This window comes from Triplophysa rosa, unplaced genomic scaffold (genome assembly GCF_024868665.1).
Source record: "Triplophysa rosa unplaced genomic scaffold, Trosa_1v2 scaffold86_ERROPOS1239135, whole genome shotgun sequence".
NCBI lineage: Eukaryota > Metazoa > Chordata > Actinopteri > Cypriniformes > Nemacheilidae > Triplophysa > Triplophysa rosa.
In genome coordinates, this window is record NW_026634882.1 from 50,236 (window position 1) to 68,509 (window position 18,274).

General features: G+C 36.7%; 2 protein-coding genes across 5 annotated transcripts in view; both read left to right on the forward strand.

The window, feature by feature from the left end:
• Window positions 1-3,426, forward strand: part of nfatc3b (nuclear factor of activated T cells 3b) — a 28,805-nt gene extending 25,379 nt beyond the window's left edge. For 2 of the 3 annotated variants that reach the window (XM_057328849.1, XM_057328850.1), the window contains exons 10-11: window positions 1,965-2,040; window positions 2,797-3,426. In XM_057328849.1, coding sequence (XP_057184832.1) covers window positions 1,965-2,040; window positions 2,797-2,803 — 83 coding nt within the window. In that variant the 3' untranslated portion in view covers window positions 2,804-3,426. The remainder of the gene's footprint in view (window positions 1-1,964; window positions 2,041-2,796) is intronic. The other variant, XM_057328851.1, reaches the window with a different exon arrangement.
• Window positions 3,427-3,638: 212 nt separating this feature from the next.
• On the forward strand, window positions 3,639-15,127 carry amfra (autocrine motility factor receptor a). 2 transcript variants are annotated; one of them, XM_057328847.1, is made up of 14 exons: window positions 3,639-3,756; window positions 4,309-4,618; window positions 4,700-4,792; window positions 9,796-9,960; window positions 10,219-10,371; window positions 10,485-10,525; window positions 10,610-10,742; window positions 11,047-11,180; window positions 11,373-11,483; window positions 11,658-11,848; window positions 11,996-12,099; window positions 12,189-12,323; window positions 12,618-12,805; window positions 12,885-15,127. In XM_057328847.1, exons 2-14 carry the CDS (start codon window positions 4,382-4,384, stop codon window positions 13,054-13,056), a joined length of 1,857 nt encoding a protein of 618 aa, XP_057184830.1. In that variant the 5' UTR covers window positions 3,639-3,756; window positions 4,309-4,381; the 3' UTR covers window positions 13,057-15,127. The 2 variants fall into 2 exon arrangements, with proteins under 2 accessions (XP_057184830.1, XP_057184829.1); XM_057328846.1 differs by having other exon boundaries at window positions 3,654-3,756; window positions 4,306-4,618.
• The last annotated feature ends 3,147 nt before the right edge of the window (window positions 15,128-18,274 follow it).

Sequence of the window (18,274 nt, forward strand, 5' to 3'; positions counted from 1 at the left end):
CGTGGAGGAGCGCGTTTCTCCGCAGCCGGCCTCAACAGACTGAAAACGGACGTTCACCCAAGCATTTAGATATGATTGATTTTACTCGACAAAGCATATGAAACAAAGATAAATAATGACCACGACTCACTCCAGTATGCATGTTCTCCATTTTACATTTTGCACTGAATTAAATTACATTTTAGCATTAACGGAAATGTCTGTAAAATAAAGGAAAATGTACTGGTAATTTTCTGCCAGTACTTCATCTGTTTTAACGGGATTTTTTTACAGTGTATGTAATTACGTTTAATTAGGCCTACTATTCGGAGCAATGGGATCAGTAGGCTTAACCACCATCTTTTTGCAAACCAACTTTTTAAAATTGTTTTTTCCTGTAGCTTGTAAGTAGCATGCCCGCATCCCGACTCATTTTGCCATGTTCTCGCCAGGCTAGGCTGCATGAGTGGGTTGCTGGGCCTGAATCCCGCACTTATTTCTATGTGCTGAATAATATTTTTTTCCATTTCATTGTAAGTTTCTTTGCAGTTCCACGCACGATAGCATCAGTCTCTTCACGGAGGTAAATGGCAAGGAATTTGGCATTGACTTGGGCTGTGTTATATTTTAGTTAATAAGTTCATGCTTGTTACATTACAATCATACATTATTGCGTCTCCTTATAGTCAATCAATTTTTGTAATATGGAAACTAAAATCACATGGGCTACTGATAAGAGACATGCATAGACTAAAAGGCCCCTGTAAGTCGCTTTGGATAAAAGTGTCTGCTAAATGCGTAAATGTAAAATCTATTACTGTTCGTTTGTCCTGTTTATAGCACGAAAGTCCACTGATGTGTGAGTTCAGCAGCAAAAATCAAGTGCAGATACGGTTTATAAAAAGATCTCTCATTCCAGACTTTCTTTTCATACTGACCACGCATTAAGTACTGAAATATAAATCTAAAAACGACCAAGCGATACAGATAAACAGAACAAGACCAACTTTCGTAAAAATTAATTAATGGATCAAGCGGGTCTCGAACCGGCGTTTGATGCTGTCAGCGATCGCGAGTCAATACCGCTAACCAGCACACCACCACTCATAGTGCTCAGCCTCTGCTTAAAGGGAATGCAGTTTACTTTTTACTCTGGCTGACCTCTCTTATACCAGGAGTGAATTCTGGTGTTGGAAATTAGCTAATACAATATTTCAACCGATTGCTTTTTTGCTTTTCACGTAGGCAATACGCGCTATATGTAATACAATGGGATTGGTTGGCCTTTATATAATTGCTGACCACGTTGTGTAACTATACATTTCCAAAGAGAAGAAGTCGCTTCTTCGGAAAGCAAGCAATGGTTTGTTTAATGTTAGCAAAGGTAACACTGCGCACATAATAAAATCCTGTAAAATGATCAGTGGTAAATTGCTCTGGTCTGGCTCAGTTCATCAGTGATTGGGTGAGAACAGTTCGAATTTACTGGCTGCGGAAATCAGCGGGAGGGGCTCATTATACAACACACAAAACGCTGTAAATAACGCGCGCTCTGTGCAACCAAAACGGCAATTTTTACACCGTCATATGGCAAGACAGCGGCGCAAAAGGCGGCGCTTTTCAAGCGCCTTAGAACGCCGTTAAATACGGCGTTATGGACGACTTTTCGCGCGTTTTTTACGGCGTTTGGAATCGCGACGCCGTATTTTCCGGCGCAAATACTGTTTAAAACGCCGTCAAAAACGGCCTTCGGATATAAACGCGTTTAATCTATGGCGTAATTCTGACACCATCGGCTTGCCATAAACCAACGGTCTGTTTGCATGATGTCTGAGGCTGAGACTAGCAGTCCTGTGTATACCTGTGTAACATGCAATATACTATACCAAAATTAACCTCTAAAAATATAACTTTTTAAAATAATAATTAAATAAACCCAAGGACAGAATATGTGTATTTTTGTTTCCCCTACTCTGTTTTACCAGGCCCACCGTCACTGTGTCTCAACAGCACTTGTACGTGTTGGAGAGGGCAGGTGCAGTGGACTGGAATACCCGTTGAGTGAGTGCTGTTGTCCGCTATCGTGCACATTCATTGCCAGATTATGTGTGTGTTTTCTTTCATCTACACTCAAACAGAGTCTCGTCCAAATGCACACAGCCACCTTTTCTAGTTATGGTATATTTGTGGCCCACACACTCTGTACGCTCTTTCTCGTTTCATATCGGTGATGCGTGTCATCTTGTAAAGCTTGTCACTTTTTACATTACTTTTGCCTTTGTCAAAGAGGAATTTGAGGAACTAGTTTAAATTCGAACATTAAAAGTAGGACAGCAGGCTACAGCAACAGAAGTAAGTCAGTTTCAGCCATGGTGGTTTAACAGCCATACGAGCTGATGTGAAGTGTAAAAGATTCTGTGCAAAAACTTAAGCATGCTTTAAATTCAAGCGCTGCATAGTAACATCAAAGATTGTGAGATGTAAAGTGCGCCCTCGGATGGATGTAATACACATAAAATGAAATGTTGCTGATGTTTTAGTCCTGTTTAGGATATTACCTAAATCATCTGTCAATGTGTAAGCTATTTTGGGTTTATTTTTGTTACAAATTACACAATTTTTTTGTAATTGCAAGGATTTTCCAATTGTCATATCAAAAAGTAGACTAATATAAAAGTAAGTAAACATAATTCAAAAGTACAACAAATGCTGCATTGCGTTTATAAATGCAGTTGTTTATTGGTAATGAGAATTTGGGGGGATTTGTTATGACCCAGACGTGTTTTTGATGTTCTTATGTGTTTGTTCTTTTCGCAGTAAGTGAGATTATTGTAAGAGATTTGTTCGAGACTCCAGATTCAGGGAACACCAACAGCATGCCGTAGCTCCGCTCTCATGATCTGGAAATGATGCGCCTTCCGTATGTCTTCAGGAGAGTAGTGAACTGATATAAACAGAGACACCTCATCCTGACTAGTTCTGAATAAAGTTGTTTTCTAGGAGCAATGCCATGTATATTTTCCAGTTTAGAAGAGAGTGCATAGGGATGTTAAACTGGTCATATCAAATGTGAATGTAAAATCTTGAGCAGTCAGTTTATGATTCAGTGCCTTAACCTGGCATGCCTTTCAGTCATTCTGTTGAAATATATTTATTTTCTTCTCTTTCTTAATCTGAATTTTATAAATGTAGTAGCACATTTAAATTTAAAGTTGCAATTTATGATAAAGCAATTCAGAATAAATGAGGCACAGTCTGACGTTTCAGTATGCTGAATTTCACTTTAATGAATTTTGATACCTGTGATACATCTCAATACATTGTTTCCTTATACTTTTTAGTGCTTGATGACTGTATTTATGAATTTTTACTAAACATAAAATAGATTTTATGACATTTTGTGTGAGATTTTACTTTGAAGTAAAATTATTTAAGGACTTCAAGATATTAAACTATCAATTGAAGTACAAATGAAATGTTACACTTGATTTTATTATAAATGTAACTATAACTGTTCACGTGTTAAAATGTATAATTTGCATTTAACTTTTATTTCATGTATTTATAAATAGGCTATTACATGATAAATTGTCACGCTAAATAATTATAATGTACATATTTTATTCATGCGAGGCTTCACATTTAAACAGTTTTTGTAAGGTTTTACATTTCAGGTATTTATTTAAGGTTCTTGTTTGTGCGAGAAGGCACGCCCTTCACCATGCGTAATAACACCGGATATTTGCGGCGTGATGACGTCAGAGGCGCCGGAAACAGGTATGAGAGATCGAACCTGACAGAAACAGCGCGATAACAGTGCTAATCATGTTATAAAACCTGTTTTATTTACAAATTAACGTACATGTGTAAGAGCGATCGTCGAGTGTCAGCGGACGTATATAATCTCTGTCTCGACAGTTTAGTAAACTAACTTTATATATCGTGTTTTTTATAGCGTAGCTGAAGCAGATTAGCTCGTATGCTAATATTGTGAGACAAACGTAGTTTTTTTTTGCATGACAAGCATATACTATCTTATGCGATAATCATATTTAACAGGTTATACCGTTTTTAAGCATTATTTGGCTTCCTTTACATGTTTGTTGTAGTGTTTGTGCATGTTGACAGATAGGACACGTAACGTTACACACAACATGGCAATGACTGTATTGAGTATCTTCTGACATTTATCTTTTTTTGAATATTATATCACATTTCCTTCGCATAGTCTTAGTCCTGAGATGAATTCACAGTTAGAAGGAGTTTAATATTGGTTTGAAGGACTGTCATATTTAAAGAACATCTGCCTTTATTTGGATTCATAAGAAGCTGGTGGATTAGAAAAGGATTGGCCGAGCTGAACCTGTTTCCATTTGGACATATAACCTGAGAAGCAGCCAGGATGCCTCTGCTGTTTCTGGAGCGCTTCCCTTGGCCCAGTTTACAGACATACATAGCTCTGAGCTCAGTTCTGCTTGTTGGGACCATCTTAAGTGCCTACACCACAGTCAGAGACTCGCAGTACAACACTGCCCTGACTGAGGACACGCAAAGTGAATCACATCATGAGGAGATCAAGCTGGGAAGCCTGGCCACCAATGTGCTACTCTATCTCATCACAGACACTCTGTTTGTCTGGGTATGTAAACAAACCTGCAAATGAACACATTTGTTGCGGCTTGATTGTAAGTTGATTGTATGTCATGTTATTGTCGCACAGGTGATGGTCAACACTGCGTGCTGCATCCTCATGTTGATAGCTAAAGTGATCCAGTGCATTGTATTTGGACCATTGAGAGTCAGCGAGAAACAGGTGAGATTCTTTTGAGAATGTCTCAGATGAAAATGTTAAATGCTTCGTCATTTGTACACGGTTTTGGATCAACGCTTCTGCTAAATGAATAAATGTACATCCAAATTACACAAAATGTTCCACAACTGTTTTTGCTACTGTGCCTACAAAACTAATTTTGTATAATACATATTTACTTGATGTTATGCAAGGTTGATTGAAAGAAGAAATGGATTCAATACCAGAGGAAATGGATTCAATAAAAGAGGAAGTTGTTTAAATAAGGCAAGAAACAGCTTGAATAAAGTTGTTTGTACATAAAGGCTTAGGGTTGTAAATTTCCTGGAATTTTAAAAGTAGGACATTTTCCATAGAAATGGAAATATTAGGAATTAATGGGAATAAACTGAAAATTCTCAAAATTGTAGGTCAGCCAATACCAGGGGTCTGAAATGTAGTTCAAGAAAAGAATGTCTTGCAGCATAATATTGGTTAAAACAACCAGATTAAACAAGTTCCGTTTAATTTCTTCCGTGTGCATTCCTCAATCACATGCACTCAGCACACTACTGACTGCAGGGCTATTGAGGCCACAGCCCTGCATGCTCTGCGCTTTCCTCCATAACATTCACAGATCAAGGACTTCATCCAGTATGTTACTAGCAGAGGTGGAAAAAGTACAAAAATATTATACTCAAATACAAGTTCTACTACTTTGATGAAATTGTACTTCAGTAAAATTACCTGTCAAAACATCTACTCAAAGTAAAAGTTACATAGTTACTTTTTAAAAGCGGGAGCGGGACCTCTCCTGTTTTGTGCAACACCAACAATAGTCATAGTGCCTAATTTGATATATTAAAATGGGTTACAAGTGCACTGCAACACATACATTTTTTTGTTGTCTTGTTTTGCAGAAATATCACAGAATCATATAGCACAAATATTAACTAAACATTTCTTTAATCAATATACATTTTCTTCAGAAGCAAAATTAAGCCTTAAAAAGATTTTAAGCCTTATTTTCTTAATTAATTATCAATGGTACACACTGCTTAGTTTCAGTAGTGAAACCACGTATGAATGGTTCCACGCAGGGTTCCACGTTTGTACGGAATGAGAGTTACAGTTGTAACCCGGTCGTTACCATAGCAACATTTTTCCGTTGATCGCAGTGATCAAGAAATATGAATCCCAAGAGTTTAATCCATTTTATACGTATCTGCTGTTTTTGGCCAAAGACTATGGAGGACTAAACCTGCAAAAATTATAAATAAATGAATGTATAAATAAATAAATATATAAACGAATAAATGTAATAATATGAAAATAAATACAGGAATGAATGGTTTGATAAAACAAAATAATTCGTTTTAGCTATTATTGATCTTAGCTTTAACTTTTCTTTTCATTTTTTAAATTGATTTATTATTTTTTGTGTCCATTTTTAATTATTTTTAATTATTATTATTTTTTATTTTTAGATTATTTTATTTATCCTTTCCTTTTATTTTTACATTTATTTATTTATACGTTTATTTATTTTTATATTTATTTATTATCGCATGTATTTATTTCCACTTTTATTTACTTATTCTTGTATTTATTCTTACTTTTCTGTGTCTTGTATGATAATTAGATGGGTTGGTCTTGCCTACTATTGGTTCAGCGTAGATTGAAGCGTTTGATCGATTACTCTTGACTTGTTTTGGACTAACGTCACGTCACTCACTGATCGTTTGCTTCGTGTATAACGTTAAGTAACTATGTCGGGCGCACAATTAGCTAGAGAGTTACAGCATTTAGCCAATGAAGTCGATAACCATGCATCAAATGACCGTGTGTCATTCAGATTAGATGCACTTATTGATGATTTATTACAGATTGACGGCGAGATAAATGACAAAGTTCTCCCTCGGTTGTTAGCCTCTTTGCAGCACATTCAAAGTCTGTGCGAGTCAGAGGGTGCTATGGTGGCGTTACAGTTCAACTGGTGAAAATCATAAAGCACAAAATGTAATAAGGTTTAACTACACAGATGAGCTTGTAAACCGAAGTCGCAAGCTAACGCTTTGTCAAAGTGATAGTTATAAGCAGCCTTTCGGTTAGAAAAAGCGTAAAGATGTAATGTAACAATGTAAATGAATTGAGACATAGTGAACTTAAGTCACAAGTTAACACGGTAGTAATGAGCATCGTTCTTTCACTACAGGGGCCATCAAATGGAAACCATTCCTTCTAAAAAGACGTGGTTACTAAACGGTACTCGTAAACTACATTCCATAAGAGATAAATAACACAGAGGTCACAAGTTAAAACGGGCATATTCCCTTGATTCATCCAGCTGCATATTGTTGTGTGACATCTTGATATTATTGCAAAGATCCGCAGCAGCTAGCATTGCGAAATAGCTTAGTGGGATTGTTACCGTAGTGACACGCTGCCTCACTTTATTGTATGGGTACGAATCCCGTGTCAAATCGCTTTATTTATTTTTTCACCTCGCTTCAGCCGTTACGGGCGATCATACCAATAATTTGCAATCTTAACAAGAATGTCAAAATCATGTAACAAGAAAGTCTGTGTTTATTAGACATCTTAATATCAAGTCGTCTTGTGCTTTCAGAATCGACGAATCTGCTGAGGTCGTTCATGCACCTCTTTGGCAGAGGACCTGTAACCGGAACTTGGTCACCACATTAGCACCCACTGACTCGCACAGATTTTGAAGAACTTTGTCATTTATCTCTCCGTCAATCTGTAATAAATCATCAATAAGCGCACCTAATCTAAATGACACAGTCATTTGATGCATGGTTATCGACTTCATTGGCTAAATGCTGTAACTCTCTAGCTAATTGTGCGCACGCCATAAACGTTATACACGAAGCAAACGATCAGTGAGTGACGTGACGTTAGTCCAAAACAAGTCAAGAGTAATCGATCAAACGCTTCAATCTACGCTGAACCAATAGTAGGCAAGACCAACCCATCTAATTATCATACAAGACACAGAAAAGTAAGAATAAATACAAGAATAAATAAATAAAAGTGGAAATAAATACATGCGATAATAAATAAATATAAAAATAAATAAACGTATAAATAAATAAATGTAAAAATAAAAGGAAAGGATAAATAAAATAATCTAAAAATAAAAAATAATAATAATTAAAAATAATTAAAAATGGACACAAAAAATAATAAATCAATTTAAAAAATGAAAAGAAAAGTTAAAGCTAAGATCAATAATAGCTAAAACGAATTATTTTGTTTTAGCAAACCATTCATTCCTGTATTTATTTTCATATTATTACATTTATTCGTTTATATATTTATTTATTTATACATTCATTTATTTATAATTTTTGCAGGTTTAGTCCTCCATAAAAGACTGGTTAAGTGAGGCAATTTGAACTAAAACACAGACAGAGACGCTGTGTTTTGTTTGTTCAGAGCTTCACAGCGCGCTCTCGCGGTGTTTTGCCATGTTTACATATTTTTAAGAGCTTCGCATTTGTTGTTTAGTCTTTTCTTATGAAGCTGCAGATACATTATATAGTTAATAAAGTGAACAGTTGCGCGTAGTGTTTTTTTGCCTTATTAAATGTGTTGATTTGTAGGTTTATTTTGGGCTTGTCATTGTTTGCTGTTCATTACGACATTATGATCTGGCAACATGGTAATTTTTACGGCAGGGCTGGTGAGGCTTTTCAAAACGCATGAAATAGCTAGCATATGTTTATGTGACTTTCTTGCCCGCACTTACAGAATAGAGAGACATATGATGTGCGTTTAAATATGTCATTAAAGCAGAAGTTGTTCAGTTCGGTTACACACTGCGCAAATGTGGTGCAGACACATTAGTGAACCGTGCGTCTACAAAACGGGATTAACCACTTAAAATGTATAACATTATGCACCAATATCGTTTGGACTTTTAATTAACAGTCCAAACTTCTTTTTAGTTACCAATGAAACAAGTGTACAAACATTTAAACAAATATAATTTATCTTATCTTATTTATCTATACCTCTACATTCTTGCACGTCAGGATTTTTATAAGATGCTAGTTTGCACCGCCTCCATCATCCTGTCTTGAAGCTGAAATGGTTGCTTAAATATGGCCAGGGGTTTACTACATTGTCTTCAGCAGTCAGAGTTCGATGGGGTTTCACCTTTAGGAGAGGTGCACAACCGAAGTCTAACTTCTCTATCTCCATCGCTCTTCTGGTATTGGCGCAAAGCCGCAAACTCATACTTCTGGTATTGGAATGATGTATATTCTGGTATATACATCATTCACTGAAGTAATTTCTGGTCGCGTTTTTTTCCTTGCAATGTTTTCATTATTTTTTTAAATTACAGATTTTAAAAGCTACTTAAAAAGTACAAGTACACGAAAAACCAACTCAATACAGTAACGCGAGTAAATGTAATTCGTTACCATCCACCTCTGGTTACTAGGATAAATATATGTATATAGTCCAGCAGTTAGCTAGCAAGGAAATCTCTGATATGACAATTTAGTAGACTAGTTGTAACCATTCTGCGAACCACTAACAATATTTTTACCAAATTTCAACTAAAAATATTGTTTCTGTTTGCATTTATTTGCAGTAAATGAAAACTGGAGAAACAGGTGAAAATAACACAAAAATTGCACTTTGTTTTTTCAGACCTCAAATACTGCAAAGAACACAACAGTGTTATATTTATATTATCAATAATATTTCTACATGTAATTTGGAAAAGTTAAAAAAAAATTATGTTATAATCTTAAATAATTTTTATCACAGTTTCAATGTGTTTTGTCATGCTGTCAGTCATTCACATTGTTGTTGGATGACTTTGTGTCACAACAATACACAATAAATCTTGAAATGCTTATTTGAAATGAAAAATTGGGACTGTCTCTTAATTTTTCCGTGGCTGTATATTGTATAATAACAAATGATATGCACATACAAAGGCCTGATCTGTTTTTCTTTACCCTGTGATGTTTTGTCATATGCTTGAGCAGCATCTGAAAGACAAGTTCTGGAACTTCATCTTCTACAAGTTCATCTTCATCTTTGGTGTGCTGAATGTGCAGCGGGTGGAGGAGGTGGTGCTGTGGTGTCTGTGGTTCTCCATGCTCATCTTCCTCCATCTGATGGTGCAGCTCTGTAAAGACCGCTTTGAATATGTAAGCAAACTTAATATTCACCACATAAACAATGGGATGGAATCTTTATGGCATTATCTTTATGATAACTGGAAATGTTTTTTTCGTTTTTTAAGGTCGGTTTATGTTGTGATTTACAATTCCCATTAAATCATCCAATACACAGACCTTGATATCAAGATATCACTATAAAGATGTAAAGCTTGAATGCACTGTACGTCACTTTAGATAACAGTGTCTACCCAATGCATAATTGTAAATCTGTATTCTTTCTGTCAGCTGTCATTTTCCCCCACCACACCGATGAGCAGTCACGTACGTGTCTTGGCTCTGCTGGTGTCCATTCTCATGTGCTGTGGTGGTATAGCAGTGCTCTGCGGTCTTGTCGGGCATCTTCAAGGCATGCACACAGTGGCTTTTATGGCAGCTGAGGTAGAAACGTCTCTTTTCCAATCCTTCTGTGATGTTTGTGTGAAATGAGAAAATACCAGAGCAAACCAGTAAAGCAACATTCTTAACCCCAAACCTTGTTTTCTGCTGTGCAGTGTTTGCTGGTGACGGTACGCACAGGCCACGTTATCATAAGGTCTGTTGGGTTTTCAGTTCTGTCGTCTTTGCTCAGCGCACATCATGAGACATGTAAATCTAAAGGTGTTGATCTGTTTTACAGGTACTCCATTCACCTGTGGGACCTGAACCACCAGGGCACCTGGGAGAACAAGAGCTCATATATCTATTATACTGACTTTATCATGGAGTTGGCCATTCTCTGTCTGGATCTGATGCATCACATCCACATGCTGGTGAGAGAATTAAAACAAATCTCGTCCTTGCATAAATGGGAAAAAAGAAAGAATTTGCTTTTACTTGTAAGGACTGGCATGAAGATACGTGTTTTTTTATCTGATCCAGCACATAATTCTAGTGTAAATCACAGAAACTACATACTGCAGGAAACATCGCATTTTTGCCTTTTTACTTGAATACTTGTTGTTCTTAAAGGTGCTATCTGTGATATTTAGGAGGATCTAGTGACATAAATGGCTTTCTCAGAATTAATATCAAGTATCATTTAATGTATTTTTGTCTCTCGCTCTCTCTATTTAGCTCTTTGGCAACATCTGGTTGTCCATGGCCAGTCTGGTGATCTTCATGCAGCTGCGTTATCTCTTCCATGAGTTCCAGAGGAGAATTCGCCGCCATAAGAACTACTTGCGTGTCATTGACAATATGGAGTCCAGGTGAGGAGCCAATTGCATTTCAGTTTTTTTTACATTTAAGAATTGATACATAAAGGTAGAGGTTGTGTACTGAATTAATGTGATGAATTAATAAAAAAAACAATGTATTGATACATGGGAATTATGAGTGGAATGGAAAGAATTCCCATTGGGTGATGTGAACATTCAGTGAAATGCACTCTTATTGTGCAGGTTTGCCGTGGCAACGCCCCATGAGCTGGTGGCCAATAATGATGACTGTGCCATCTGCTGGGATTCAATGACTTCAGCACGCAAGCTTCCCTGTGGGCACCTGTTTCACAAGTAAGCAAAAATACAGCCACAGTCAGTACTGGTAGTTATCTAAAATTCTTCCAAGTTCCTTCAGGATCGTTACGAAATCCTGAAGTTACACTGATTTCATTTTTAGTCGTGCTACAAAACATGCAGCCAAAGAAAACAAATTGTTAGCCTAATTTTTATACTTTTTACATCCAGTTCCTGTCTGAGATCTTGGCTCGAGCAAGACACTTCCTGTCCCACATGCCGTATGTCACTGAACATCAATGAAGGCACAAGGGAGAGGGGGGAGGGCCAGAGAGAGCCGCTGGTTGAGAACATGGCCGCTGGGCCAGGAGTGGATGCCCGACAGCATCTCAACCAACACAATCACTTCTTCCACTTTGATGGTGAGATCTGTTTACATGTATGCACGTAAACCCCCTGGCCATTTATTTAAACTGAGCTGATAATGTCACGAGCTGGTTGCCATGTATAAATGTGCCGTTGTGCTCTGACCCCGTTACATTTGGTATGTTTGTCCCCTTCACCGGTAGGGTCCCGCATTGCCAGCTGGCTGCCCAGTTTCTCTGTGGAGGTCATGCACACCACTAACATCCTGGGCATCGTGCACGCTAACAACTCGCAGCTCAACGCCATGGTGAGTCTGACGGGTCACACTCGACAAGTTTACAATAAGTGTGGTCTGATCTTCACAAGACTCAAGTCAGCTTTTTGTGACTTTCACAGGCCCATCAGATCCAGGAGATGTTTCCACAGGTCCCTTATCATTTAATCCTGCAGGATTTACAACTTACACGCTCTGTGGAAGTCACCACCGATAACATTCTGGAGGGAAGGATACAGGTGCCTTTTCAAACACAGGTGAGCACCTCTACCAACAAAACTGCAAGACAACATAAACTGGCATTTCAAATGCTTTTAAAGGTGAAGTGTCAAGTCTGTATGTACATGTACAGTATATGTATATGTATATTAAACAAGGATAGAAGACAGTATTAAAGAATAGCAAACATTCTATGCGAGTATATAAATGTTTCAGTCAAATGTTTTCATTGATTTCATTATTTTAATAAAAATGTTACTTTCTCAAATTAAGGAAAGGTAAGGGTATGTCAAAAAAGTTCAGTTTACATTATATCATGATATCTCTTGCAGCCTGTGGAGCGCTCACCCATACAAGTAAACCCTGCACATGAAGAGCCAGAGGGTCCCAGCAGCAGTTCAGAGGTCACTGCTGAGGCTGAAGACTTCGAGGTGCGGGGCAGCCGCTTTTCCAAATCTGCAGATGAGAGGCAAAGGATGCTGCTGCAGAGAAAGGAGGAGTTACTCCAGAGAGCTCGCAGGTGAGCTTCCCCATCTGCACTCCGACTCCGAGCTGAACAACATGCATTGCTGTACTCTAAACTTGGTTCTCTCCGTCAGGCGTTATTTAAACAAGAAGCCTGATGAAGAAGATCTCTCGTCTGCTGTCGAGCACGAGGAGGTACATGATTTTGTAGAGGATGAAGACTCTGACTCGATGACCCTGAGGCGCAGGAGGCTGGCTGCCGCAGCCGAGAGACGTATGCAGAGGAGGACAGACCCACCTCTGTGAGATGAGCTCCACCCATCTGCATGTATCCAGCAACGCCCACCTCTAATCCTGCCCAGGGAGAAATCATTGAATAGGAAGTAGCCTTCCTTATTCCACCCATCTTAAGCCGAGCAAAAACATGCATGATGCGCCTGTGCTGTGATACAGCCGTGCCCGATTACCAAAATAAATAAAAAACTAGACATAATTTTTGCCCATTTGTGCGACATTTATGCCTCATGATTGAGTTTTTTCCATCATAAAAATAACTAGGTGTTGTCTCGTAGCGGTGATTTACAATGAAGATGACAGACTAGATAACTGAGTCATAAAATTAAACGTAATTGTTTGACAGCTGCTGATGTATTTTGGACAGCATTAACATTTCTGAGATAGATTTGATTTCTTTTCATTTTTGAAATGCTGCATTTCTTGTGTTTCTTTCGACCTGTTTAGTTCACATGTTTAATTTTAGAATGAAAAAAATTGTGTAAAATTGACAATTTGGAGTATTTCGTGTACTCAATTTGGGACCTGGCTTGGATTAGAGATTAGGCAGTGAACAGTGGGCTGTGTGTGAGAGTTTTGTTGTTTGTTGCTTTGGCCAAGAAAGATCCATTATATTTGGTTGCTGGTTAGTGTTTGGATCAGCCTGTAGTTGACTTATAAAACTATGGACACAATCTTGAGAGTTTGAGCTCTTATAATGCCATCGTGGCATTTAGAGCCTGAAGATAGTTAAAAAGAAAATTGGCGTAGATCGTGGTAGCTGCTTTATGCTGGCATTGTGACGAATCACATGATATGTCCATAGTTGTATGGTGATGTTTTTCTCGCCATGACAGTGTGGTCTTTAAACTGTCGACTCGATGTGTTGCTCTTTATTTTGTGCATGGGCGTCATTCATAAAACACGAGCAGAATTCATTTTTGCCCTCAAAATCCTTTATCGTAAATTATTTTTCGTTTTCTCATAATTTGCCAGTGTAGTAGAATTTTATTTAAGATCCAAACTATTTCTGTAAACACATTTTAGTATCATACAATTTTGCATACCGTATGTAGTTTTAAGTGGAAAATGTGTTTTTGTGTGTATTTTTAATGGAAAACATTTAAATCATTTAAAACTATTTTGACATTGCGTTTAATTGAATTGGCAGTTTTATGACAAATTGGTTCACCTCGTGTTTCATGTATAAGACCCTATGTGAACTCGGAAGCATGTTTTGGACAGTGTATACATAAAAATGGTTATTAGGTCAGTTTTGTAGCATTTTGTTGTCAGCAATTTAGTTCAGTTCTATTTAAATGGTTTTAAAGACATGTATTATTCACCGTACTAATGTGCTAATGCCTATAAATGATTGTTTCTATACTGGCCCTTGACATTCAGAAGAACTTCTCTCAAATAAGCAACAGAATAATTTGGCATTGCAGATATTTGCAAATTTGAGCTTTTTTTTTAAAAGTTCATATAAATGCACGACTTACTTAAAAAAAGCCTTTTGTTAAATCAAGCAGGACCACAAGCCAGTCAACATTATTTCATTGAGAATGACTACGTAGCCCCATTGTGGATTTCATAAAAAAATCTTTGAAATGTCTACTGTTTTACACTGTGAATATAATATTTCTGCCATTTTATGTGGATATGTTGTTATATTAGTGAATCATTGACTGTTAATTATGTCTATAGCCCATTTCTATAAAATTTTCCCAAAGAGCTTTGTTTCTGGTTCATTTTCTTCATGAAAGGTGGACATTGTGAAACATGTCAAATTGACCGCTGGCCAATGTTGAACTTGTATGTTTTGGTTGCACAGATGCATCTTTAACAGTATTTCATAAACATAAAAAATGAAATATTCACTAGATTTATTCAGATATTAAGTCGATTGATGTTCACGCTATTTGTTGAAGTATCAGATTGCTTTTTGTACACAATTCATTATTTGTGCCTGAAATTAACAGTGGATTTAATACAAGTTTAAATGTAAATAATTTTGTAATTAAGACTGTTTAATACATGTTCAAATGACCTTGTACAAAATAAAAGTCACAGCTGCTTTAGAAGCTTTTAAGCATATTTGTGAGATTGTTTTATTTTTGGTATGAATTAACTTTTTCTAGAAATAAAATGCAACTAGCTGTGCACATGCCTAAGCGGAAGTGTTGGTGGTTTTAAAGATGTCGTAGGCATCATTTAAAAGTCCCTTTGCACTATTCACTTTGATCATGTTTTTTTCTCATGTTGTTACTAATTTTCTGTTTTGCTTTTGCCGTAAGGGAATTTTCATAAGACCGAATGCTTAAAATTATTAGGCTGTAGTGAAGTCTAAAAAACCCAGTTTTCATTGGTAGGGGCTATTTTGCATTAGTGCACTATAGCGCTTGCATAATTATTATGCAAGTATAATATTCTGATCATATTTCGGAGCACATTTGACCAAACAACATCATTCCTAATAACTACTATGAATTTTGTATATATTTATAAGTGATATACTGTATAATGGTTAACAAAGGCTGTGAGTGAAAAATGCTTTATTTTCAGTTCTGCCTAGGGTTGGGCATCGTTTCAAATGTATCGATTCCGATTACAAATTTTATAAAAAGGATCCGATTCCTTTCTTATGGATCCGATTCCAGAATTGGAATCGAATTTCGATTCCCAACCTGCCTACTTATGTAGCACATCCAGTCTTTGTTAACAATTATATTTCACTTATGAATTATTATATACAAAATTATTAGCAGTTATTAGAACTGGTGTAGTCTGGAATTCAGAAAAATGTGCTTGGAAAAAATATTCTTTATAAGAATTTTTTTAAATAATAAATAATCTAATTTCTAATAAACTTGAAAATCTAAATGAATTTCTTCTTTTTAAATTGACGTTTGCTTAACAATAAAAATTCATTATTTGAACAAATAAAAATAATTATAATGTAAAAAAATAAATGAAGTAGTTGTATTTGTATATTGGCACTAGAGGGCGCTATAGAATCATCTATGACCCTCAAACTCAACAAAACGTTTGCGGAGTGCTTCAATGGCATCTGATAATACAAGATCGCAAGTGACACTCACAAAAAATTATTTGCTCCCAACTAAATTTTCCAATTAGTTATTTACAATTTACTGCCGTATTAAAATATTTGAAAACGTAATATCACTAAAGCCTACACGGCTTTTTGACATTTTTTTTAATATTTTGATATTATACCTTGATATTTTGATGTCTATTTTCAGGGTACAGCCAACATACCTGTAAGTATTTATTTTTAGATACAGTGTATTTACATTTCTATTTTTTACATTCTTTACTTTCCTGTATTTACTGTAAAGCTGCTTTAATGCAATATTGTGAAAAGTTAATTGAATTTTAATGTTTATGTCATGCTGGGGCGTCTTCCAAAAGTCTTGTTTACCCTTTTATTTTCCAGGCCAATAACAGTAAAAAGACTCATAAAAACAAAGGAACTTCACAATACCACGAAAGAACAAATTTGTTTCAAGTCTTATAGAACTTTTTAATATCCGTAGAACATTTCTGTTTTACATTTTTTTTATATAATAACATGCAAAGTAAATAATTTTACATTTTTACTATGGTTTTCAGATCATAAAGCAACTGCTGAAAAATTCATGACTGTGACGTCAGAGGTGTCTGTCATAACGCTTAAGGATATTTGAGTTTGTTTGGCGGGTTGAAATGGTTCCCCTGAGTGCTTTCACTGCAGCAGAAATCAATAGCGACTCTGCCTGTCACCCTCTCAGCTCGGCGACCGTTCTTCAAACAGCTATGATCGTCTTCATCACTGAATCATGTCAGCTTTGCCTCTCTGATTCCTGTCGCCTTTCCCGCTGCGGCTGAGATGTAAATCAATAGCAACTTTGATTTCGCACCATCTGAAGAACAAACTCAAAACGGTGAACATTTTCATTACCTCTCAATTTAACATTGTTTTTGGCCTGAAATGATAACTTTGAAAGAGTGCCTTTTTCTTTTTAAGCTTTCAAGTTACATGATTTTGTATCGTGGGCTCTGGGCAGGTCCGTGTAACGCTTTGCAGTTCTTTTTTCAATTTTCACCATCAAAATTAATCAAATGAACTTTTCATGGGTACTTCACAAATGGATGTGTCTCAGTTTCATTTTCAATTATACGTGTTTGGGTAATTGCTTCAGAATTTCTGATTTTCGAACAAACACAAAAATTACTTGTTTTTCTAATTTTACATTTATGTGCTTGCGCTTGCAGCTGAATCGTACCATTATCGCCGGTGGTAGGGGTTTACAGTGCGTACTACTTTCTATATCAGATCACCGTTACCTTTGCACGTTAACCACATTGTCTGGACAATGAGAGAGTGGAGTGCGCTTGATTCATATGAAAGTGTGATCCGTCGGTTGGTAGAATGTCCATCTAGAAAACATGTCGCTTTCACGGGTAATGTGTAATTATTATGAGACGTCATATTATCCCTTTATAACAAGAAAATATATCATTTAAATGCCATATTATCCCAGGGACGTCATTTCCACTGGGGACGGGGGGACATATGCCCCCCTCACTTTTCAAAATCCCGTTCGTGTCACAGAGAATCTGCCTGTGTCGATGCGCGCGTCGCGTGCACACTCTAAAAAACATCACTGAAAGATTGTTTTCAATCATGTGGTTTTGATTTGAATTGAATAGAAACCTGTTTTTACGTGGTCGTTGTTTCGGTAGGCTATGTTAAAGCTGTTTCCTTATAATGGACTTCTGTGGGGAAGAAACGCGCAACGCGTGATTTATTACTTTTTTTGTTTAATAAGGACTCGTTCTTTTAACAGCAGTGTGTTTATGACAAGGCTTGACAGAAACGTGGGCTTCCCTGGTCGTTGTTTAGGTACGTTAAACCTCGTTAAGCATTTTAGAAAGTCATCCTCGTCTCCTTTCGACCGCAGATTCAGGTTTACAAGCCCAGTTTCCTCCGTTTCTCAGTCAATACTCGCATTTCCCCCTTCATGAACATCCACTTTTGCTACACAATAAAAACACATTTTGGTTTAATCAATTTAAACAATCAAAAACAACGCAAAACATAGGTATTTTGAATTTGTGATAGGATTCAAATCAAAAACATTTCCCCCCATTTTGTCCCCCCTCCACTTCTCAAACCAAAGTTACACCCTTGTATTATCCCGTCAAAACGAGAACACATATTGTTTTAACGACATATGATCTCGTTATT